Source organism: Ascaphus truei, chromosome 20 (assembly GCF_040206685.1).
Source record: "Ascaphus truei isolate aAscTru1 chromosome 20, aAscTru1.hap1, whole genome shotgun sequence".
NCBI lineage: Eukaryota > Metazoa > Chordata > Amphibia > Anura > Ascaphidae > Ascaphus > Ascaphus truei.
In genome coordinates, this window is record NC_134502.1 from 22,624,174 (window position 1) to 22,648,301 (window position 24,128).

The 24,128-nt window shown below is 42.1% G+C and overlaps 1 protein-coding gene across 1 annotated transcript in view; it reads right to left on the reverse strand.

Moving 5' to 3' along the window:
• The window catches only part of LOC142471036 (uncharacterized), a 39,338-nt gene that overhangs the window by 3,453 nt on the left and 11,757 nt on the right, over positions 1–24,128 (reverse strand). The window contains exon 6 of the mRNA XM_075577833.1: positions 21,169–21,249. Coding sequence (XP_075433948.1) covers positions 21,169–21,249 — 81 coding nt within the window. The remainder of the gene's footprint in view (positions 1–21,168; positions 21,250–24,128) is intronic.

Sequence of the window (24,128 nt, forward strand, 5' to 3'; positions counted from 1 at the left end):
CCTCTCCCACTCACTGCAATGGACACTCCCGGGGGACCACCTCTCCCACTCACTGCAATGGACACTCCGGGGGGACCACCTCTCCCACTCACTGCAATGGACACTCCCGGGGGACCACCTCTCCTACTCACTGCAATGGACACTCCCGGGGGACCACCTCTCCTACTCACTGCAATGGACACTCCCAGGGGACCACCTCTCCCACTCACTGCAATGGACACTCCCGGGGGGCCACCTCTCGCACTCACTGCAATGGACACTCCCGGGGGACCACCTCTCCCACTCACTGCAATGGAAACTCCCGGGGACCACCTCTCCCACTCACTGCAATGGACACACCCGGGGGACCACCTCTCCCACTCACTGCAATGGACACTCCCTGGGGACCACCTCTCCCACTCACTGCAATGGACACTCCCGGGGGACCACCTCTCCCACTCACTGCAATGGACACTCCCGGGGGACCACCTCTCCCACTCACTGCAATGGACACTCCCAGGGGACCACCTCTCCCACTCACTGCAATGGACACTCCCGAGGGACCATCTCTCCCACTCACTGCAATGGACACTCCCGGGGGACCACCTCTCCTACTCACTGCAATGGCCACTCCCGGGGGACCACCTCTCCTACTCACTGCAATGGACACTCCCGGGGGACCACCTCTCCCACTCACTGCAATGGACACTCCTGGGGGACCACCTCTCCTACTCACTGCAATGGACACTCCCAGGGGACCACCTCTCCCACTCACTGCAATGGACACTCCCGGGGGGCCACCTCTCGCACTCACTGCAATGGACACTCCCGGGGGACCACCTCTCCCACTCACTGCAATGGACACTCCCGGGGGACCACCTCTCCCACTCACTGCAATGGACACTCCCAGGGGACAACCTCTCCCACTCACTGCAATGGACACTCCCGGGGGACCACTTCTCCTACTCACTGCAAAGGACACTCCCTGGGGACCACATCTCCTACTCACTGCAATGGACACTCCCGGTGGACCACCTCTCCCACTCACTGCAATGGACACTCCCGGGGGACCACCTCTCCTACTCACTGCAATGGACACTCCCGGGGGACCACCTCTCCCACTCACTGCAATGGACACTCCCGGGGGACCACCTCTCCTACTCACTGCAATGGACACACCCGGGTGACCACTTCTCCTACTCACTGCAATGGACACTCCCGGGGGACCACCTCTCCTTCTCACTGCAATGGACACTCCCGGGGGACCACCTCTCCTACTCACTGCAATGGACACTCCCGGGTGACCACTTCTCCTACTCACTGCAATGGACACTCCCGGGGGACCACCTCTCCTACTCACTGCAATGGACACTCCCGGGGGACCACCTCTCCTACTCACTGCAATGGACACTCCCGGGGGACCACCTCTCCTACTCACTGCAATGGACACTCCCGGGGGACCACCTCTCCTACTCACTGCAATGGACACTCCCGGGGGACCATCTCTCCTACTCACTGCAATGGACACTCCCGGGGGACCACCTCTCCTACTCACTGCAATGGACACTCCCGGGGGACCACCTCTCCTACTCACTGCAATGGACACTCCCGGGGGACCACCTCTCCTACTCACTGCAATGGACACTCCTGGGGGACCACCTCTCCCACTCACTGCAATGGACACTCCCGGGGGACCACCTCTCCTACTCACTGCAATGGACACTCCCGGGGGACCACCTCTCCTACTCACTGCAATGGACACTCCCGGGGGACCACCTCTCCTACTCACTGCAATGGACACTCCCGGGGGACCACCTCTCCCACTCACTGCAATGGACACTCCCTTGACCTGGTTTTCCTCCCGCTTCTGCTCAGTCTTTGACTCATCTACCACCCCCTTCCCTCTCTCTGACCATCACCTTTACCCTCACTCTACCCTCTGCACCATCCACAGCACCAACTTCCACACGCACGTACAGAAACCTACGGGCCCTAGACCCCTTCCCATTTTCTGCATCGCTACACCCTCTCCCGACTCCACCCTTTCCTGCCCCGACTAAGCAACCTCCCTATATGACAGCGTCTTCTCGTCAGCCTGAGACAAAATGGCTCCCGCCACCACACATCACCCGGGACAATCTAAGCCAGGGCTGCTCAACTCCAGTCCTCAAGCCTCGCCCGCCCAACATGTCAGGTTTTCAGGATATCCCTGTGTCAGCCCCTGCTTCAGCACAGGTGGCTCAATCAGTCCCTGCTCCAATTGAGCCAACTGTTCTGAAGCTGGAATATCCTGAAAACCTGACTGTGGGGGAAGCGGGGGGCTTGAGGACCAATAGCGCTGAAGCACTGCGGAACGTTACTGGAGGAACTCTCACTCTGGGCTCTCACTCTACACCTCTTCTCTTCGTGGACTACTACGATCTTTTGGCTTTCAGTATCACCTCTTCGACGATGATACCCAAATCTACCTCTCCTCCCCTGATCTCCCCCCTCTCTCTTGGTCCCGTGCCTCGGGCAACCTCCTCCTGGATGTCCCACCATTGCCCGAAGCTTAACATGTCCAAAACAGAACTAAATACTCATTCCCCCTTCCACTCCCTACACCCAAAGTTCCCCTCACTGTCAATAATACCACAGCGTCATCAACACACCAAGCACGCTGCTTATGGGTGAGGGAGGTTGGGGGAACGGGGAGAGAGAGGTAAGGTTGCCAGGTGTCTAGTATTGAACCGGACTGTCCTGTATTGGGACACTGTCCAGTAACAAATTAGAGGTAATATTGGACATGTATGTATACCAAATAAGTAAACGTGGGAAGGATGTTGATCCAGGGATTAATCCGATTGCCAATTCTTGGAGTCAGGAAGGAATGTATTTTTCCCTTATGAGATATCATTGGATGATATGACACTGGGGTTTTTTGTTTGCCTTCCTCTGGATCAATAAGTAAATATAGATATAGGATAAAGTATCTGTTATCTAAATGTAGCATAGGTTGAACTTGATGAACGTACGTCTTTTTTTCAACCTCATCTACTATGTAACTATGTAACGATGTAACTATGTAACCTCTCTGGCCATGTATGTGCCCGGTATGACTGCTCTGGACATAGTGACCTGACTAGCTTGGGGAGGGGAGGAGGGGGGGAGCAGGGCTGCTGCAATTGGCCTGGGCAGCCTCCTCCATCCCGATTGGCTGCTGCTGGGTTAATGCAGCCAATCAGAAGGAGGTGTCAGGAACCTGCGGGTGGAGCCAAGAAGAGGAGGAAACAGCATGGAACGGAGAGGTGTGTGTATCTGTGTGTTTTGAGCGTGTCTCACCTTTCACCATTGTGTCCAATATTTTTGGAGAAGCCGCCTTGCAACTCTAGATAGAGATGGGGGGTAGTATTAGTATCTCAGGTGGGCCCCACAAGGAACATTAAACTGGAGACCAGGAAGGGGAAGTGGTTGGCTTTTAAAGGAAGCCGGGGGGAGGGAGCTACTGCAGGTATGAGCACTTATTGTGGTGCTACATGACGGATATGCACACAAACGGTTACGGGGTAACAGAACAGGGACGCAAATATTCCCTGTGCTATCTGCCCTTCTGTGTACCTATCTATTTAAGCGGATGGGGTCTCACTCAGGGTGACTGCGCCTCTGAAGAAGCCAACGTGTGATTGAATGCATTTTTGAATGTTCAATCTGCATTATTAAACAAGCTCTAAATCTGGAGTTGTTTGTTCTGCAAATATAAATATACAGGCTTTGTTCATGGCTGATCATTTTGCATAAATTGCCACTAAGTACTAGATCTCACTACTGGAACCAGTGCACACTGGGGTTTAATCACTCTCAGATCTTGCGCTTTTTATAATTATGTTTTTTTATTTATTATTCACTTGATTCTGTCTCTTAATAAATGTATCACTTTTTAAGCTCAGGTTAATGCATCACAGATACATTGTATTACGTTAATGTATTCTCTACTTTGCAGCTCTTTGGAGATCCTTTCCTCGTTGTTTTTAATTGTATATGTATTAAAAGTTCCTTTGTCCAGTTCATTATACATCTCTGAGGGTTATTTTACCCACTTGGTGTATTTAGGAGTTTATCTCATCTAAAGGATCGCCTTTTCTCTCTCTCTTCATATTCTAATAGACAAACCTATGCCAAACGAGGGGTACTTTATAGGAACAAATCCTCCCTAAGTCTGCTGGTCAGAAAGCGTATCGCACAGCAGATGCTAATGCCAATTATCGATTATGGGGATGTAGTATATGGTACAGCAGCCCAAACCCACTTGAGCAAACTTGATACCCTCTACAATTCAATATGCCTCTTTGTCCTCCAATGCAACTACAACACACATCGATGTGAAATGCTCAAGAACGAGGTTGGTCATCACTTGAGTCTAGGCACAAAGTTCATCTTTCCTGACTTGCCTTCAAATACTTTCTGGGCAAGCTACCTGCCTATCTGAACAAGCTCCTCACCCCTACCACACGCAGCACTTATAACCTGAGATCATGGTCTCAAGGTTCAGCATAGTATCCGGCCGCTCCTCTTTCTCTTACCGTGCCCCCCAAAACTGGAAAAGTCTACCGGAGACTCTCACAGTCGCCACCAGTTTAAGTTCTTTCAAAACAAAAGCTGTCTCACATTTTAATCTGGTCTGTAACTCTTACATACGCCTATAATATATATTATCTCTTACTGTGCATGCAATGTCTTATATATAATGTATACCCTGTTCACTTATATAACTGTATTTGTAACCATGTATTATTTGTCTTAACTCTATGCCCAGGACATACTAGAAAATGAGAGGTAACTCTCAATGTATTACTTCCTGGTCAAACATTTTATAAATAAATAAATAGAGATGATATAAAACACGTTTTTTGACACCCACAATTAAAAACAAGGTGATGCTGCCATCAGCTGCTTTAGCTCACACTGCTAGAGCTGTGGTTTGGAAAAGAGGTGGTTGTGGGTTCTAGTCCTGTTGGGTATGATACCATTTGAGTGTATTTAACACCCACCAACATTCACACCCCCTATATGTTATTGGGTGCAGCTGTGTGGCTGAAACATACTCCATCCCACAATGAGAAGCTGCTTTACTTTTGTTTCAACATTGTCCCTCATTCTCTCAAGACTGTAAGCTCTAACGAGCAGGGGCCTCATTACCTTCTGTATCTGTTTGTGCTTTTTTCTCTTTATCTGTATGTAACTGTTTATGTCATTATCTAATCTCTGTACCGCGCCATGGAATATGTTGCCGCTTTATAAATAAACGATAATAAAAGTAATATAACCACGACCTATAACTCACATTGCTCAATTTAACTTCTCCCTCTGAATCCTTTAATATTGCTCCCTATAACTCCCAATTGTTGCATATAACTCCTCCTATTACTCCATATAACCCCTCCCTATAACTCCTCCTATTACTCCAGATAACCCTTCCCTATAACTCCTCCTACTACTCCATATAACCCCTCCTTATAACTCTTCCTATTGCCCCATATAACGCTCCCTATAACTCCTCCTATTGCTCCATATAACCTCTCCATATAACTCCTTCTATTACCCCATATAACCGCTCCCTATAACTCCTCCTATTACCCCATATAACCCCTCCATATAACTCCTCCTATTACCCCATATAACCGCTCCCTATAACTCCTCCTATTATCCCATATAACCCCTCCATATAACTCCTCCTATTACCCCATATAACCCCTCCCTATAACTCCTCCTATTGCCCTATATAACCCCTCCCTATAACTCCTCCTATTGCCCCATAAAACCGCTCCCTATAACCCCTCCTATTGCTCCATATAACCTCTCCCTATAACTTCTCCTATTTCCCCATATAACCCCTCCCTATAACTCCTCCTATTGCCCCATATAACCGCTCCCTATAACTCCTATTACCCCACATAACTCCTCCTATTACCCCATATAACCGCTCCCTAAAACTCCTCCTATTACCCCATATAACCCCTCCATATAACTCCTCCTATTACCCCATATAACCTCTCCCTATAACTCCTCCTATTACTCCATATAACCCCTCCCTATAACTCCTCCTATTACCCCATATAACCCCTCCCTATAACCCCTCCTATTACCCCATATAACCCCTCCCTATAACCCCTCATATTGCCCCATATAACCCCTCCCTATAACTCCTCCTATTGCCCCATATAACCCCTCCCTATAACTCCTCCTATTGCTATGTATTATGCATATATGTATACAGTGACATTTACAGCTATATACACGAGAAACACACACACAAGGAATTTAACACACACACACACACACACACACACACACACACACACACACACACACACACACACACACACACACACACACACACACACACACACACACACACACACACACACACACACACACACACACACACTGTATTGCATATAGAAAATAAAAAGATCACATGTCACATGTCTTAGGCAGGTTTGCAGCCCTGCCTTTCACCATTATCACCCAGCATACAGTGTTTACACTGCAGCAAGGGATTCTGGGAAATGACATGCAAATGAGCACACCGTGTTACCTTTTGCCTGAAAAAACATTGTTACATGGAGCCCATATAAGCGAATGCTCGCTGTTATATATACATGTATATATATATATATATATATATATATATATATATATATATATATATATATATATATACACATACACCCATACACACATTTTGTTACACAACCGCACACATACACATAGTAAAAAATTAAACAGATACAGACAACTATACACAAATATATACAGTACACGTACACACAAACCCGTGCACTCAAACACAGACACATACACAAACAATACATAGATACTTAGACGCACATACGTACACCCAAACGTACACCCAAACACACAGACCGGCATATATGTACACAGACACATATTTACACAAACATACACACTCACATACACATAGACGCACACATACATACACACAGACACACAGACATACACAGACATACACAGACACACCTACACACTTACACAGACACACATACACAGACACACACAAAGACATACATGAACACACACACACACACACACACACACACACACACACACACACACACACACACACACACACACACACACACACACACACACACACACACACACACACACACACACACACACACACACACACACACACACACACAAATAAAGTAACACAGCAAAGAATTTTCCAACTACACTCACCCCCCTCGCTCCCACCACCTCACCCTACAACCCCACCCCCTCACCCCCTCACCCTACACACACCCCCCTGTCCTACTCCCGACAGAACTCAGGTTACCTGTTTCTCCTTCTGCTCTGTTCCCTCTCGCCCCAAATCCAGATCCTGTTACCCCCCACCCCCCTCTTTAACTAAAACAGTCCCCCTCACCCAGGCTGGCAGCACTCACTGTAACTGTTCCACCTCATGGGATTGAGCCAATGCATTCTGCCACCACCAACACCCCCTGCAGACCAGCCCCGCTCCCCTCCCCCTGCAGATCAGCCCCGCTCCCCTCCCCCTGCATCCTGTCATATCTCACCCCCCCCACCCCCCCTTTTTACACACTCATTATCAGGCTGCTGCCAGGGGCCAGGCTTGTGAACACAAGAATGTTCTGTGTAACATCACGGATATTACATGTCAGCGCGTTAAATAACACCCGTGTTATCGCCCCGACCATTAAACTTCGGTTAAATAACACGCCGTGGGTAACGGGGGCGATAACGTCTGCCACATCTGGCAGTAAGGGCAGCGCTGTACGTTGAATTTTGCTGGAAGAATGAGTTACTCCCCTGTGGAGTTATACAGATGTGATGGGATAGAGTTATACAGATGTGATGGGATAGAGTTATGCAGATGTTATGTGATAGAGTTATACAGATGTGATGGGATAGAGTTATACAGATGTGATGGGATAGAGTTATACAGATGTGATGGGATAGAGTTATACAGATGTGATGGGATAGAGTTATACAGATGTGATGGGATAGAGTTATACAGATGTGATGGGATAGAGTTATACAGATGTGATGGGATAGAGTTATACAGATGTGATAGAGTTATACAGATGTGATGGGATAGAGTTATACAGATATGATGGGATAGAGTTATACAGATGTGATGGGATAGAGTTATACAGATGTGATGGGATAGAGTTATACAGATGTGATGGGATAGAGTTATACAGATGTGATGGGATAGAGTTATACAGATGTGATGGGATAGAGTTATACAGATGTGATAGAGTTATACAGATGTGATGGGATAGAGTTATACAGATGTGATGGGATAGAGTTATACAGATGTGATGGGATAGAGTTATACAGATGTGATAGAGTTATACAGATGTGATGGGATAGAGTTATACAGATGTGATGGGATAGAGTTATGCAGATGTTATGTGATAGAGTTATACAGATGTGCTGGGATAGAGTTATACAGATGTGATGTGATAGAGTTATACAGATGTGATGGGATAGAGTTATGCAGATGTGATGTGATAGAGTTATACAGATGTGATAGAGTTATACAGATGTGATGTGATAGAGTTATACAGATGTGATGGGATAGAGTTATGCAGATGTTATGTGATAGAGTTATACAGATGTGCTGTGATAGTTATACAGATGTGATAGAGTTATACAGATGTGATGTGATAGAGTTATACAGATGTGATGGGATAGAGTTATGCAGATGTTATGTGATAGAGTTATGCAGATGTGCTGTGATAGTTATACAGATGTGATAGAGTTATACAGATGTGATGTGATAGAGTTATACAGATGTGCTGGGATAGAGTTATACAGATGTGATGGGATAGAGTTATACAGATGTGATGTGATAGAGTTATACAGATGTGATAGAGTTATACAGATGTGCTGTGATAGAGTTATACAGATGTGATGGGATAGCGTTATACAGATGTGATGGGATAGAGTTATACAGATGTTATGTGATAGAGTTATACAGATGTGATGGGATAGAGTTATGCAGATGTTATGTGATAGAGTTATACAGATGTTATGTGATAGAGTTATACAGATGTGATGTGATAGAGTTATACAGATGTGATGTGATAGAGTTATACAAATGTGATGGGATAGAGTTATGCAGATGTGATGGGATAGAGTTATACAGATGTGCTGGGATAGAGTTATACAGATGTGATGGGATAGAGTTATACAGATGTGATGTGATAGAGTTATACAGATGTGCTGGGATAGAGTTATACAGATGTGATGGGATAGAGTTATACAGATGTGATGGGATAGAGTTATGCAGATGTGCTGGGATAGAGTTATTCAGATGTTATGTGATAGAGTTATACAGATGTGATGGGATAGAGTTATACAGATGTGCTGGGATAGAGTTATACAGATGTTATGTGATAGAGTTATACAGATGTGATGTGATACAGTTATACAGATGTTACAGGATACAGTTATACAGATGTGCTGGGATAGAGTTATACAGATGTGCTGGGATAGAGTTATACAGATGTGCTGGGATAGAGTTATACAGATGTTATGTGATAGAGTTATACAGATGTGCTGGGTTAGAGTTATACAGATGTGATGGGATAGAGTTATGCAGATGTGATGGGATAGAGTTATACAGATGTGATGGGATAGAGTTATACAGATGTGATGGGATAGAGTTATGCAGATGTGATAGAGTTATACAGATGTGAGGGATAGAGTTATACAGATGTGATGGGATAGAGTTATACAGATGTGATGTGATAGAGTTATACAGGTGTGATAGAGTTATACAGATGTGAGGGATAGAGTTATACAGATGTGATGGGATAGAGTTATACAGATGTGAGGGATAGAGTTATACAGATATGAGGGATAGAGTTATACAGATGTGATGTGATAGAGTTATACAGATGTGATAGAGTTATACAGATGTGAGGGATAGAGTTATACAGATGTGATGGGATAGAGTTATACAGATGTGAGGGATAGAGTTATACAGATGTGATGTGATAGAGTTATACAGATGTGATGTGATAGTTATACAGATGTGATGGGATAGAGTTATACAGATGTGCTGGGATAGAGTTATACAGATGTGATGTGATAGAGTTATACAGATGTGATGGGATAGAGTTATACAGATGTGATGGGATAGAGTTATACAGATGTGACGGGATAGAGTTATACAGATGTGATGTGATAGAGTTATACAGATATTACGGGATAGAGTTATACAGATGTGATGGGATAGAGTTATACAGATGTGATGTGATAGTTATACAGATGTGATGGGATAGAGTTATACAGATGTGATGTGATAGTTATACAGATGTGATGGGATAGAGTTATACAGATGTGATGTGATAGTTATACAGATGTGATGGGATAGAGTTATACAGATGTGATGTGATAGAGTTATACAGATGTGATAGAGTTATACAGATGTGAGGGATAGAGTTATACAGATGTGATGGGATAGAGTTATACAGATGTGAGGGATAGAGTTATACAGATGTGATGTGATAGAGTTATACAGATGTGATGTGATAGTTATACAGATGTGATGGGATAGAGTTATACAGATGTGCTGGGATAGAGTTATACAGATGTGATGTGATAGTTATACAGATGTGATGTGATAGAGTTATACAGATATTATGGGATAGAGTTATACAGATGTGATGTGATAGAGTTATACAGATGTGATGGGATAGAGTTATACAGATGTGATGGGATAGAGTTATACAGATGTGACGGGATAGAGTTATACAGATGTGATGTGATAGAGTTATACAGATATTACGGGATAGAGTTATACAGATATTATGGGATAGAGTTATACAGATGTGATGTGATAGAGTTATACAGATGTGATGGGATAGAGTTATACAGATGTGATGGGATAGAGTTATACAGATGTGACGGGATAGAGTTATACAGATGTGATGTGATAGAGTTATACAGATATTACGGGATAGAGTTATACAGATGTGATGGGATAGAGTTATACAGATGTGATGTGATAGTTATACAGATGTGATGGGATAGAGTTATACAGATGTGATGTGATAGTTATACAGATGTGATGGGATAGAGTTATACAGATGTGATGTGATAGAGTTATACAGATGTGATGTGATAGAGTTATACAGATGTGATGTGATAGAGTTATACAGATATTATGGGATAGAGTTATACAGATGTGATGTGATAGAGTTATACAGATGTGATGGGATAGAGTTATACAGATGTGATGTGATAGTTATACAGATGTGATGGGATAGAGTTATACAGATGTGATGTGATAGAGTTATACAGATGTGATGTGATAGAGTTATACAGATGTGATGTGATAGAGTTATACAGATATTATGGGATAGAGTTATACAGATGTGATGGGATAGAGTTATACAGATGTGCTGGGATAGAGTTATACAGATGTGATGTGATAGAGTTATACAGATATTATGGGATAGAGTTATACAGATGTGATGTGATAGAGTTATACAGATGTGATGGGATAGAGTTATACAGATGTGATGGGATAGAGTTATACAGATGTGACGGGATAGAGTTATACAGATGTGATGTGATAGAGTTATACAGATATTACGGGATAGAGTTATACAGATGTGATGGGATAGAGTTATACAGATGTGATGTGATAGTTATACAGATGTGATGGGATAGAGTTATACAGATGTGATGTGATAGTTATACAGATGTGATGGGATAGAGTTATACAGATGTGATGTGATAGTTATACAGATGTGATGGGATAGAGTTATACAGATGTGATGTGATAGAGTTATACAGATGTGATGTGATAGAGTTATACAAATGTGATGGGATAGAGTTATGCAGATGTGATGGGATAGAGTTATACAGATGTGCTGGGATAGAGTTATACAGATGTGATGGGATAGAGTTATACAGATGTGATGTGATAGAGTTATACAGATGTGCTGGGATAGAGTTATACAGATGTGATGGGATAGAGTTATACAGATGTGATGGGATAGAGTTATGCAGATGTGCTGGGATAGAGTTATTCAGATGTTATGTGATAGAGTTATACAGATGTGATGGGATAGAGTTATACAGATGTGCTGGGATAGAGTTATACAGATGTTATGTGATAGAGTTATACAGATGTGATGTGATACAGTTATACAGATGTTACAGGATACAGTTATACAGATGTGCTGGGATAGAGTTATACAGATGTGCTGGGATAGAGTTATACAGATGTGCTGGGATAGAGTTATACAGATGTTATGTGATAGAGTTATACAGATGTGCTGGGTTAGAGTTATACAGATGTGATGGGATAGAGTTATGCAGATGTGATGGGATAGAGTTATACAGATGTGATGGGATAGAGTTATACAGATGTGATGGGATAGAGTTATGCAGATGTGATAGAGTTATACAGATGTGAGGGATAGAGTTATACAGATGTGATGGGATAGAGTTATACAGATGTGATGTGATAGAGTTATACAGGTGTGATAGAGTTATACAGATGTGAGGGATAGAGTTATACAGATGTGATGGGATAGAGTTATACAGATGTGAGGGATAGAGTTATACAGATATGAGGGATAGAGTTATACAGATGTGATGTGATAGAGTTATACAGATGTGATAGAGTTATACAGATGTGAGGGATAGAGTTATACAGATGTGATGGGATAGAGTTATACAGATGTGAGGGATAGAGTTATACAGATGTGATGTGATAGAGTTATACAGATGTGATGTGATAGTTATACAGATGTGATGGGATAGAGTTATACAGATGTGCTGGGATAGAGTTATACAGATGTGATGTGATAGAGTTATACAGATGTGATGGGATAGAGTTATACAGATGTGATGGGATAGAGTTATACAGATGTGACGGGATAGAGTTATACAGATGTGATGTGATAGAGTTATACAGATATTACGGGATAGAGTTATACAGATGTGATGGGATAGAGTTATACAGATGTGATGTGATAGTTATACAGATGTGATGGGATAGAGTTATACAGATGTGATGTGATAGTTATACAGATGTGATGGGATAGAGTTATACAGATGTGATGTGATAGTTATACAGATGTGATGGGATAGAGTTATACAGATGTGATGTGATAGAGTTATACAGATGTGATAGAGTTATACAGATGTGAGGGATAGAGTTATACAGATGTGATGGGATAGAGTTATACAGATGTGAGGGATAGAGTTATACAGATGTGATGTGATAGAGTTATACAGATGTGATGTGATAGTTATACAGATGTGATGGGATAGAGTTATACAGATGTGCTGGGATAGAGTTATACAGATGTGATGTGATAGTTATACAGATGTGATGTGATAGAGTTATACAGATATTATGGGATAGAGTTATACAGATGTGATGTGATAGAGTTATACAGATGTGATGGGATAGAGTTATACAGATGTGATGGGATAGAGTTATACAGATGTGACGGGATAGAGTTATACAGATGTGATGTGATAGAGTTATACAGATATTACGGGATAGAGTTATACAGATATTATGGGATAGAGTTATACAGATGTGATGGGATAGAGTTATACAGATGTGATGGGATAGAGTTATACAGATGTGATGGGATAGAGTTATACAGATGTGACGGGATAGAGTTATACAGATGTGATGTGATAGAGTTATACAGATATTACGGGATAGAGTTATACAGATGTGATGGGATAGAGTTATACAGATGTGATGTGATAGTTATACAGATGTGATGGGATAGAGTTATACAGATGTGATGTGATAGTTATACAGATGTGATGGGATAGAGTTATACAGATGTGATGTGATAGTTATACAGATGTGATGGGATAGAGTTATACAGATGTGATGTGATAGAGTTATACAGATGTGATGTGATAGAGTTATACAGATGTGATGTGATAGAGTTATACAGATATTATGGGATAGAGTTATACAGATGTGACGGGATAGAGTTATACAGATGTGATGTGATAGAGTTATACAGATATTACGGGATAGAGTTATACAGATATTATGGGATAGAGTTATACAGATGTGATGTGATAGAGTTATACAGATGTGATGGGATAGAGTTATACAGATGTGATGGGATAGAGTTATACAGATGTGATGGGATAGAGTTATACAGATGTGACGGGATAGAGTTATACAGATGTGATGTGATAGAGTTATACAGATATTACGGGATAGAGTTATACAGATGTGATGGGATAGAGTTATACAGATGTGATGTGATAGTTATACAGATGTGATGGGATAGAGTTATACAGATGTGATGTGATAGTTATACAGATGTGATGGGATAGAGTTATACAGATGTGATGTGATAGTTATACAGATGTGATGGGATAGAGTTATACAGATGTGATGTGATAGAGTTATACAGATGTGATGTGATAGAGTTATACAGATATTATGGGATAGAGTTATACAGATGTGATGTGATAGAGTTATACAGATGTGATGGGATAGAGTTATACAGATGTGATGGGATAGAGTTATACAGATGTGACGGGATAGAGTTATACAGATGTGATACAGTTATACAGATGTGATGGGATAGAGTTATACAGATGTGATGTGATAGAGTTATACAGATGTGCTGGGATAGAGTTATACAGATGTGATGTGATAGTTATACAGATGTGATGTGATAGAGTTATACAGATATTATGGGATAGAGTTATACAGATGTGATGTGATAGAGTTATACAGATGTGATGGGATAGAGTTATACAGATGTGATGTGATAGAGTTATACAGATATTATGGGATAGAGTTATACAGATGTGATGTGATAGAGTTATACAGATGTGATGGGATAGAGTTATACAGATGTGATGGGATAGAGTTATACAGATGTGACGGGATAGAGTTATACAGATATGACGGGATAGAGTTATACAGATGTGATAGAGTTATACAGATGTGATGGGATAGAGTTATACAGATGTGATGTGATTGAGTTATACAGATGTGATGGGATAGAGTTATACAGATGTGAGGGATAGAGTTATACAGATGTGACGGGATAGAGTTATACAGATGTGACGGGATAGAGTTATACAGATGTGATGGGATAGAGTTATACAGATGTGACGGGATAGAGTTATACAGATGTTACAGGATAGAGTTATACAGATGTGATGTGATACAGTTATACAGATGTTACAGGATACAGTTATACAGATGTGATGGGATAGAGTTATACAGATGTGACGGGATAGAGTTATACAGATGTGATGGGATAGAGTTATACAGATGTGATGGGATAGAGTTATACAGATGTGACGGGATAGAGTTATACAGATGTTACAGGATAGAGTTATACAGATGTGATGTGATACAGTTATACAGATGTTACAGGATACAGTTATACAGATGTGATGGGATAGAGTTATACAGATGTGACGGGATAGAGTTATACAGATGTGATGGGATAGAGTTATACAGATGTGATGGGATAGAGTTATACAGATGTGATGGGATAGAGTTATACAGATGTGACGGGATAGAGTTATACAGATGTGATGGGATAGAGTTATACAGATGTGATGGGATAGAGTTATACAGATGTGATGTGATAGAGTTATACAGATGTTACAGGATAGAGTTATACAGATGTGATGGGATAGAGTTATACAGATGTGATGTGATAGAGTTATACAGATGTGCTGGGATAGAGTTATGCAGATGTGATGTGATAGAGTTATACAGATGTTACAGGATAGAGTTATACAGATGTGATGGGATAGAGTTATACAGATGTGATGTGATAGAGTTATACAGATGTGCTGGGATAGAGTTATACAGATGTGATGGGATAGAGTTATACAGATGTGATGGGATAGAGTTATACAGATGTTACAGGATAGAGTTATACAGATGTTACAGGATAGAGTTATACAGATGTGCTGGGATAGAGTTATACAGATGTGATGTGATAGAGTTATACAGATGTGATGTGATAGAGTTATACAGATATTATGGGATAGAGTTATACAGATGTGATGTGATAGAGTTATACAGATGTGATGTGATAGAGTTATACAGATGTGATGGGATAGAGTTATACAGATGTGATGGGATAGAGTTATACAGATGTGATGGGATAGAGTTATACAGATGTGATGTGATAGAGTTATACAGATGTGACGGGATAGAGTTATACAGATGTGATGGGATAGAGTTATACAGATGTGATGTGATAGAGTTATACAGATATTACGGGATAGACATCTATCATTCACACACATATATATCATACATAAATATATAAAACTCACATGCCTATATGTCTGAATATATATATATATATATCACACATTATTTAGGTTATGGTGGGTGAAAAGGTGACTAAAAACCCTCTACCGTACAGCATATAAAAATATTACTTGTGAGCACATTCACATGTCTTAGACAGGTCTGCAACCCTGCCTTTTGCAAATGAGCACACAGTGCCACCTTTTGTCTCAAAGCCATTATTACATGGAACCCTTAAGCCAATGCTTGCTGTTTTAAACACAGCTTTTAAACATGGCCTGGGATGAGATGCAAAGCCAGCGAACCCACTCACAGACAAGACTGGTTCGACCTTGTGGGTCTCATCAGTGTGAGGTTGGTTATATTGGCTTTGCCATTTGAGATATGGAGTAGGTCTTCACCACACATTATTTAGGTTATGGTGGGTGAAAAAAAAAAAAAAATGTATATATATATGTTCACACAAGAGACATCAGTGTGAATATTGCTCCCAGGTACTTACTAAAGAGGCTGCAAAACCAGTGCATAAAACAGCACCAAATGCGTCGGAGAGCGCATGACTCTGAATGACTGTGACGCACTTTGAGTCTAATTGGGAGAAAAGCGCAATGTAAATAAAGTTATCATTATTTATCTCCTTTACTTTGACAATGCAACAATAATAATGTGTTTTTTCCCCCTCTTGTATAACGCTGACAATTGTACGTAGCGCTGTACAGAGACATTTTTGCAGGCACAGTCCCTGCCCCGTGGAGCTTACAATCTTATGTTTTCTGGTGCCTGAGGCACAGGGAGATAAAGTGACTTACCCAAGGTCACAAGGAGCCGACGCCGGGAGTTGAACTCAGTCACTGAGCCACTAGCCTGCCCAGTTTGTACCCCAGATTTCCAACCAGGAGCCTCAAATAAATACTCGCCCCCCCCCGAGTATTAAAAAGAAGTGCTTAGCCTCTGGGGGATCTGCCTGTGTCAGAGATTTCCCAGAACAGATAACTTTACAGGGGAGGAGTGAGGTGTAGTTAAGCCCCCTCAGGGGGTTAGAATTCCTCACATACCTCCCTTTGTGCCCTCCCCCTGCCTGTGTCTCTGACCGCTGTCTGAATGTTATTATATCTCTCTGCCTGTTATTATATCTCTCTGCGTGTTATTATATCGCTCTGCGTGTTATTATATCTCTCTGCATGTTACTATATCACTCTGCGTGTTATTATATCTCTGCATGTTATTATATCACTCTGCATGTTATTATATCGCTCTGCGTGTTATTATATAACTCTGCGTGTTATTATATAACTCTGCGTGTTATTATATCGCTCTGCGTGTTATTATATCTCTCTGCCTGTTATTATATCGCTCTGCCTGTTATTATATCTCTCTGCGTGTTATTATATCGCTCTGCGTGTTATTATATCTCTCTGCCTGTTATTATATCGCTCTGCGTGTTATTATATCTCTCTGCATGTTATTATATCACTCTGCGTGTTATTACATCGCTCTGCGTGTTATTATATCACTCTGCGTGTTATTACATCACTCTGCATGTTATTATATCACTCTGCGTGTTATTACATCACTCTGCCTGTTATTATATCGCTCTGCGTGTTATTATATCTCTGCGTGTTATTATATCTCTCTGCATGTTATTACATCGCTCTGCATGTTATTACATCGCTCTGCATGTTATTATATCTCTCTGCATGTTATTATATCCCTCTGCCTGTTATTATATCTCTCTGCGTGTTATTATATCTCTGCGTGTTATTATATCTCTCTGCATGTTATTACATCGCTCTGCATGTTATTACATCGCTCTGCATGTTATTATATCTCTCTGCATGTTATTAAACCGCTCTGCCTGTTATTATATCTCTCTGCGTGTTATTATATCTCTGCATGTTATTATATTTCTCTGCGTGTTATTATATCCCTCTGCATGTTATTATATCGCTCTGCATGTTATTATATCGCTCTGCATGTTATTATATCTCTCTGCGTGTTATTATATCCCTCTGCGTGTTATTATATCGCTCTGCATGTTATTATATCGCTCTGCGTGTTATTATATCTCTCTGCGTGTTATTATATCACTCTGCGTGTTATTATCTATCTCTGCCTGTTATTATATCGCTCTGCGTGTTATTATATCTCTCTGCATGTTATTATATCACTCTGCGTGTTATTATATCACTCTGCGTGTTATTATATCGCTCTGCGTGTCATTATATCTCTCTGCCTGTTATTATATCGCTCTGCGTGTTATTATATCTCTCTGCATGTTATTATATCACTCTGCGTGTTATTAAATCGCTCTGCCTGTTATTATATCTCTCTGCGTGTTATTATATCACTCTGCGTGTTATTATATCACTCTGGATGTTATTATATCTCTCTGCGTGTTATTATATCCCTCTGCATGTTATTATATCGCTCTGCATGTTATTATATCTCTCTGCGTGTTATTATATCCCTCTGCGTGTTATTATATCTCTCTGCATGTTATTATATCGTTCTGCATGTTATTATATCTCTCTGTGTGTTATTATATCACTCTGCCTGTTATTATATCTGTCTGCATGTTATTATATCGCTCTGCGTGTTATTATATCGCTCTGCGTGTTATTATATCGCTCTGCATGTTATATCACTCTGAATGTTATTATATCACTCTACGTGTTATTATATCACTGTGCATGTTATTATATCACGCTGCATGTTATTATATCACTCTGCGTGTTATTATATCACTCTGCGTGTTATTATATCGCTCTGCGTGTTTTTATAGCTCTGTGCATGTTATTATATCTCTCTGCCTGTTATTATATCCCTGTGCATGTTATTATATCTCTGCATGTTATTATATCTCTCTGCGTGTTATTATATCGCTCTCCGTGTTATTATATCGCTCTGCGTGTTATTATATCACTATGCATGTTATTATATCGCTCTGCGTGTTATTATATCACTCTGCATGTTATTATATCGCTCTGCGTGTTATTATATCTCTGCGTGTTATTATATCACTATGCATGTTATTATATCGCTCTGCATGTTATTATATCGCTCTGTGTTATTATATCTCTGCGTGTTATTATATCACTATGCATGTTATTATTTCACTCTGCATGTTATTATATCACTATGCATGTTATTATATCTCTGCGTGTTATTATATCACTATGCATGTTATTATATCACTCTGCATGTTATTATATCACTCTGTGTGTTATTATATCTCTGCATGTTATTATATCTCTCTGCATGTTATTATATCGCTCTGTGTGTTATTATATCTCTGCATGTTATTATATCTCTCTGCGTGTTATTATATCTCTCTGCGTGTTATTATATCACTCTGCATGTTATTATATCTCTGCGTGTTATTATATCACTCTGCATGTTATTATTTCGCTCTGCGTGTTATTATATCACTCTGCATGTTATTATATCCCTCTGCGTGTTATTATATCACTCTGCGTGTTATTATATCGCTCTGCATGTTATTATATCGCTCTGCATGTTATTACATCACTCTGCCTGTTATTATATCTCTCTGCATGTTATTATATCACTATGCATGTTATTATATCGCTCTGCGTGTTATTATATCACTCTGCATGTTATTATATCACTCTGCGTGTTATTATATCGCTCTGCGTGTTATTATATCGCTCTGCGTGTTATTATATCACTCTGCCTTTTATTATATCGCTCTGCGTGTTATTATATCACTCTGCCTGTTATTATATCTCTCTGCGTGTTATTATATCACTCTGCCTGTTATTATATCACTCTGCGTGTTATTATATCTCTGCATTTTATTATATATCTGCATTTTATTATATCACTGCCTGTTATTACATGAATGAATTAATGAATGTCTTTATTTATTACATCATCCATGCTCTGCATGTTATTACATCGCTCTGCATGTTATTATATCGCTCTGCGTGTTATTATATCTCTGCATTTTATTATATATCTGCATTTTATTATATCACTGCCTGTTATTACATGAATGAATTAATGAATGTCTTTATTTATTACATCATGCATGCCCTGCGGTTATTACATCGCTCTGCGTGTTATTACATTGCTCTGCATGTTATTATATCATGCATACTCTATTATATCACTCTGCGTGTTATTATATCATGCATACTCTATTATATGGCTCTGCAGTTATTATATCACTCTGCGTGTTATTGTATCATGCATACTCTATTATATGGCTCTGCAGTTATTATATCACTCTGCGTGTTATTGTATCATGCATACTCTATTATATGGCTCTGCGTGTTATTACATCGCTCTGCGTGTTATTACATCGCTCTGCGTGTTATTACATCGCTCTGCGTGTTATTACATCGCTCTGCGTGTTATTATATCTCTCTGCGTGTTATTACATCGCTCTGCATGTTATTATATCCCTCTGCGTGTTATTACATCGCTCTGCGTGTTATTACATCGCTCTGCGTGGTATTATATAGCTTTGCATTATATAATAATAATAACTTTATTTTATATAGCGTGTTTCTCCCAATGGGAGTCACATTGCATCACAATGACAGCACAGCGAGCGGGACCCAGAACATGGGGATGTCACAGGCACAGGTCCCTGCCCCGTGGAGCTTACAATCTGAGGCGCAGGGAGATAAAGTGACTTGCCCAAGGTCACAAGGAGCCGACACCGGGAATTGAACCAGACTCCCCTGCTTCACACTCAGTGTCGTTGCTCATACGGCTCTGCATTTTATTATATCTAGGCCCCTCCACCACAGAAAGGGTTAAAATGTGCCCTCACGGTATATATGTTTGCCCCGTCCCACTCCCCCGCGTATAGGCGATAATCCCGGTGCACTCACCCAGGCGCCATGGGAACGAGGCGATAAGGCAGCAGAGCCGGGTCTGGTGTGTGTGTGTGTGTGTGGTAAGAAGCAGCTGTGTGTGAGCCAACGGAAAGAGGAAGCAACACGTGTGTGTGTGTGTGTGTGTGTGTGTGTGTGTGTGTTTGTGTGTGTGTGTGTGTGTGTTTGTGTGTGTTTGTGTGTGTTTGTGTGTGTTTGTGTGTGTGTCAAATTCTAAAAAAAAAAACAACTTGCCCAAAAACAAAAAGACACCCCCCCCCCAAAAAAAACCTCTCTTACTCCCCCACCCCCCCTCCTCACGAGTGTTACCTGGGCGAGGGGCTGTAGCATTTCCCGCCATTTTCCTGCTTCTCCCCTGCAACTTGCTAGTGTTTCCTCTGCTGCTCCTGTGACAATGGCAACGTGACGCCGCGTGATGTCGCCTAGCGTCCCGTTGTCATGGCGCAGCCATTTTCACATGCCGGGAGATACTCGCAAGTTGCAAGGGGAGAAGCAGGAAAATGGCGGGGAGACGCCGCACTACCCCGCCGCAGGTAACATTCGCCGGCGGGCAAAATGGCGAGTGAATTTGTCATTATAAATATATATTTAAATATATATTAATATATATCCTTTGTATATCAGTATTGTTGACCTGAAGAAGAGAGGAGAACTCTCGAAAGCTTGTCCTATGACATAAATTGTTAGTCCAATAAAAAAGGTATCACCTAATACTGAAGAACTCATTTATTCTGCACTATCGCAACTGGACTAACACGGCTATTTTCTGCTTTATTAATATATATATATATATTTATATATATATTAGTGTTCAGGAGCAAGCAAAAGTGTATGACAGCATAAGAAATTAAAATGGCGGTGGACCGGACATATTGCAACAAGAAATGACCATCATTGGACAAAGATGGAACTCAACTGGATTCCAAGAGAGATTAAAAGACCAAGATGATGACCAAAAGTAAGAGGGGAAGATGAAATTAGAAAATGTGTTTGAACGACATGGTGAAGAGGCTGTAACCGCAGGACCTGGGAGATCCTTGGGGAGGCCTCATCCAGCAGTGGGGTGACACGGGCTGGAGAGGATGGGATGAGGGAATGTGTGGGAGCGACGTGGAGAAGAGAGGCTGTAACCGCAGGACCTGGGGAGGCTTCATCCAGCAGTGGGGAGACACGGGCTGGAGAGGATGGGATGAGGGAATGTGTGGGAGCGACGTGGAGAAGAGAGGCTGTAACCGCAGGACCTGGGAGATCACTGGGGAGGCCTCATCAAGCAGTGGGGAGACACGGGCTGGAGAGGATGGGATGAGGGAATGTGTGGGAGTGATGTGGAGAAGAAAGGCTGTAACCGCAGGACCTTGGAGATCACTGGGGAGGCTTCATCCAGCAGTGGAGAAACGGGCTGGAAAGGATGGGATGAGGGAATGTGTGGGAGCGACGTGGAGAAGAGAGGCTGTAACCGCAGGACCTTGGAGATCATTGGGGAGGCTTCATCCAGCGGTGGGGAGACACGGGCTGGAGAGGATGGGATGAGGGAATGTGTGGGAGCGACGTGGAGAAAAGAGGCTGTAACCGCAGGACCTGGGAGATCATTGGGGAGGCTTCATCCAGCAGTGGGGAGACACAGGCTGGAGAGGATGGGATGAGGGAATGTGTGGGAGCGACATGGAGAAGAGAGGCTGTAACCGTAGGACCTGGGAGATCATTGGGGAGGCTTCATCCAGCAGTGGGGAGACACAGGCTGGAGATGATGAGGACATATTGTATATGTGAACTATGCTTGTATGTGTGAGTCTCTCTAGGTCCCTTGGAACCCAGTTGAGCACCATTTTTGCCCAAAACGAAGACCAAAAGTAAGACGGGAGGACGAAATCAGAACATTATTCTGAGAAACGCAAGCAGAAGCCCTGCCACCGCAGTACCGTCCTTGGGGAGGCCTTCATCCAGCAGTGGGACGACAAGGGCTGAAGTGGATAGTGATGGAGGAGGTAGTGGTGTGTGGTGTGTGGTGTGTGGTGTGTGGTGTGTGCACACAGCGCTTCCGACAGAGAGGGAAGCACCAAGACAACTGTCCTGGGCCCAGTGGCAGTGGAAAGCCAACCCTGAAGAAAGCCGGGCCTAACTTCTGCTATCGGATACCTAGGCGAGTCTCTGACACCCCCCCCCCCCGCCCCCATCCCTCGCTAAACAGTTAGGATCTAGGAGAGAGAAGACAGAGAGAGGTCCAAAGATTCAAAGTGCTGTGGGGAAGATCATGTGACCAGGCAGTCACTAGATACAATGGGTGCGCTGCTAGAGAGAGGGCAGGGCTCAAAAAGGGGTGTGTCAGAGCCTGTTTCAGAAGAGGGAGAGGGAGTGGCTCGGTGAGTAAAGACACTGACTGGCACTGAGAGTCTGAAGCAGGGGAACCTGGTTCAATTCCTGGTGTCGGCTCCTTGTGACCTTGGGCAAGTCACTTTATCTCTCTGTGCCTCAGGCACCAAAAAACATAGATTGTAAGCTCCACGGGGCAGGGACTGTGTCTGCAAAAATGTCTCTGTAAAGCGCTACGTAAAACTAGCAGCCCTATACAAGAACATGCTATTATTATTATTATTTATTAAGAAGAGGAAGGGGATGTGACTTTGTAAATGGTTGGTATAGAAACAAAAAAAGTCTTGTTACATTATAATACATTAAAAATGTCATTCAGAGTTGTGTAAAAAAAAATGCTACAAGTATTTTCTCTTTTTAGTACAGAACTGATTTATTAAAAAAAAAACACAAGTAGGATATTGCTTGGTCTGCAGCTTCAAACCTCAGCATGACAAACAAATAATGCAGGATGTCTTCAGTTTGAAAGTGTATAATGTGCTCATATTTCCCATAGGGCTTAATCAGCATATCGCGCATACACATATATCATGCCTACTCCTCCGAGGAATGACTGCGCTGAAGTTTGCTGTAAATTCAGTGGCTGT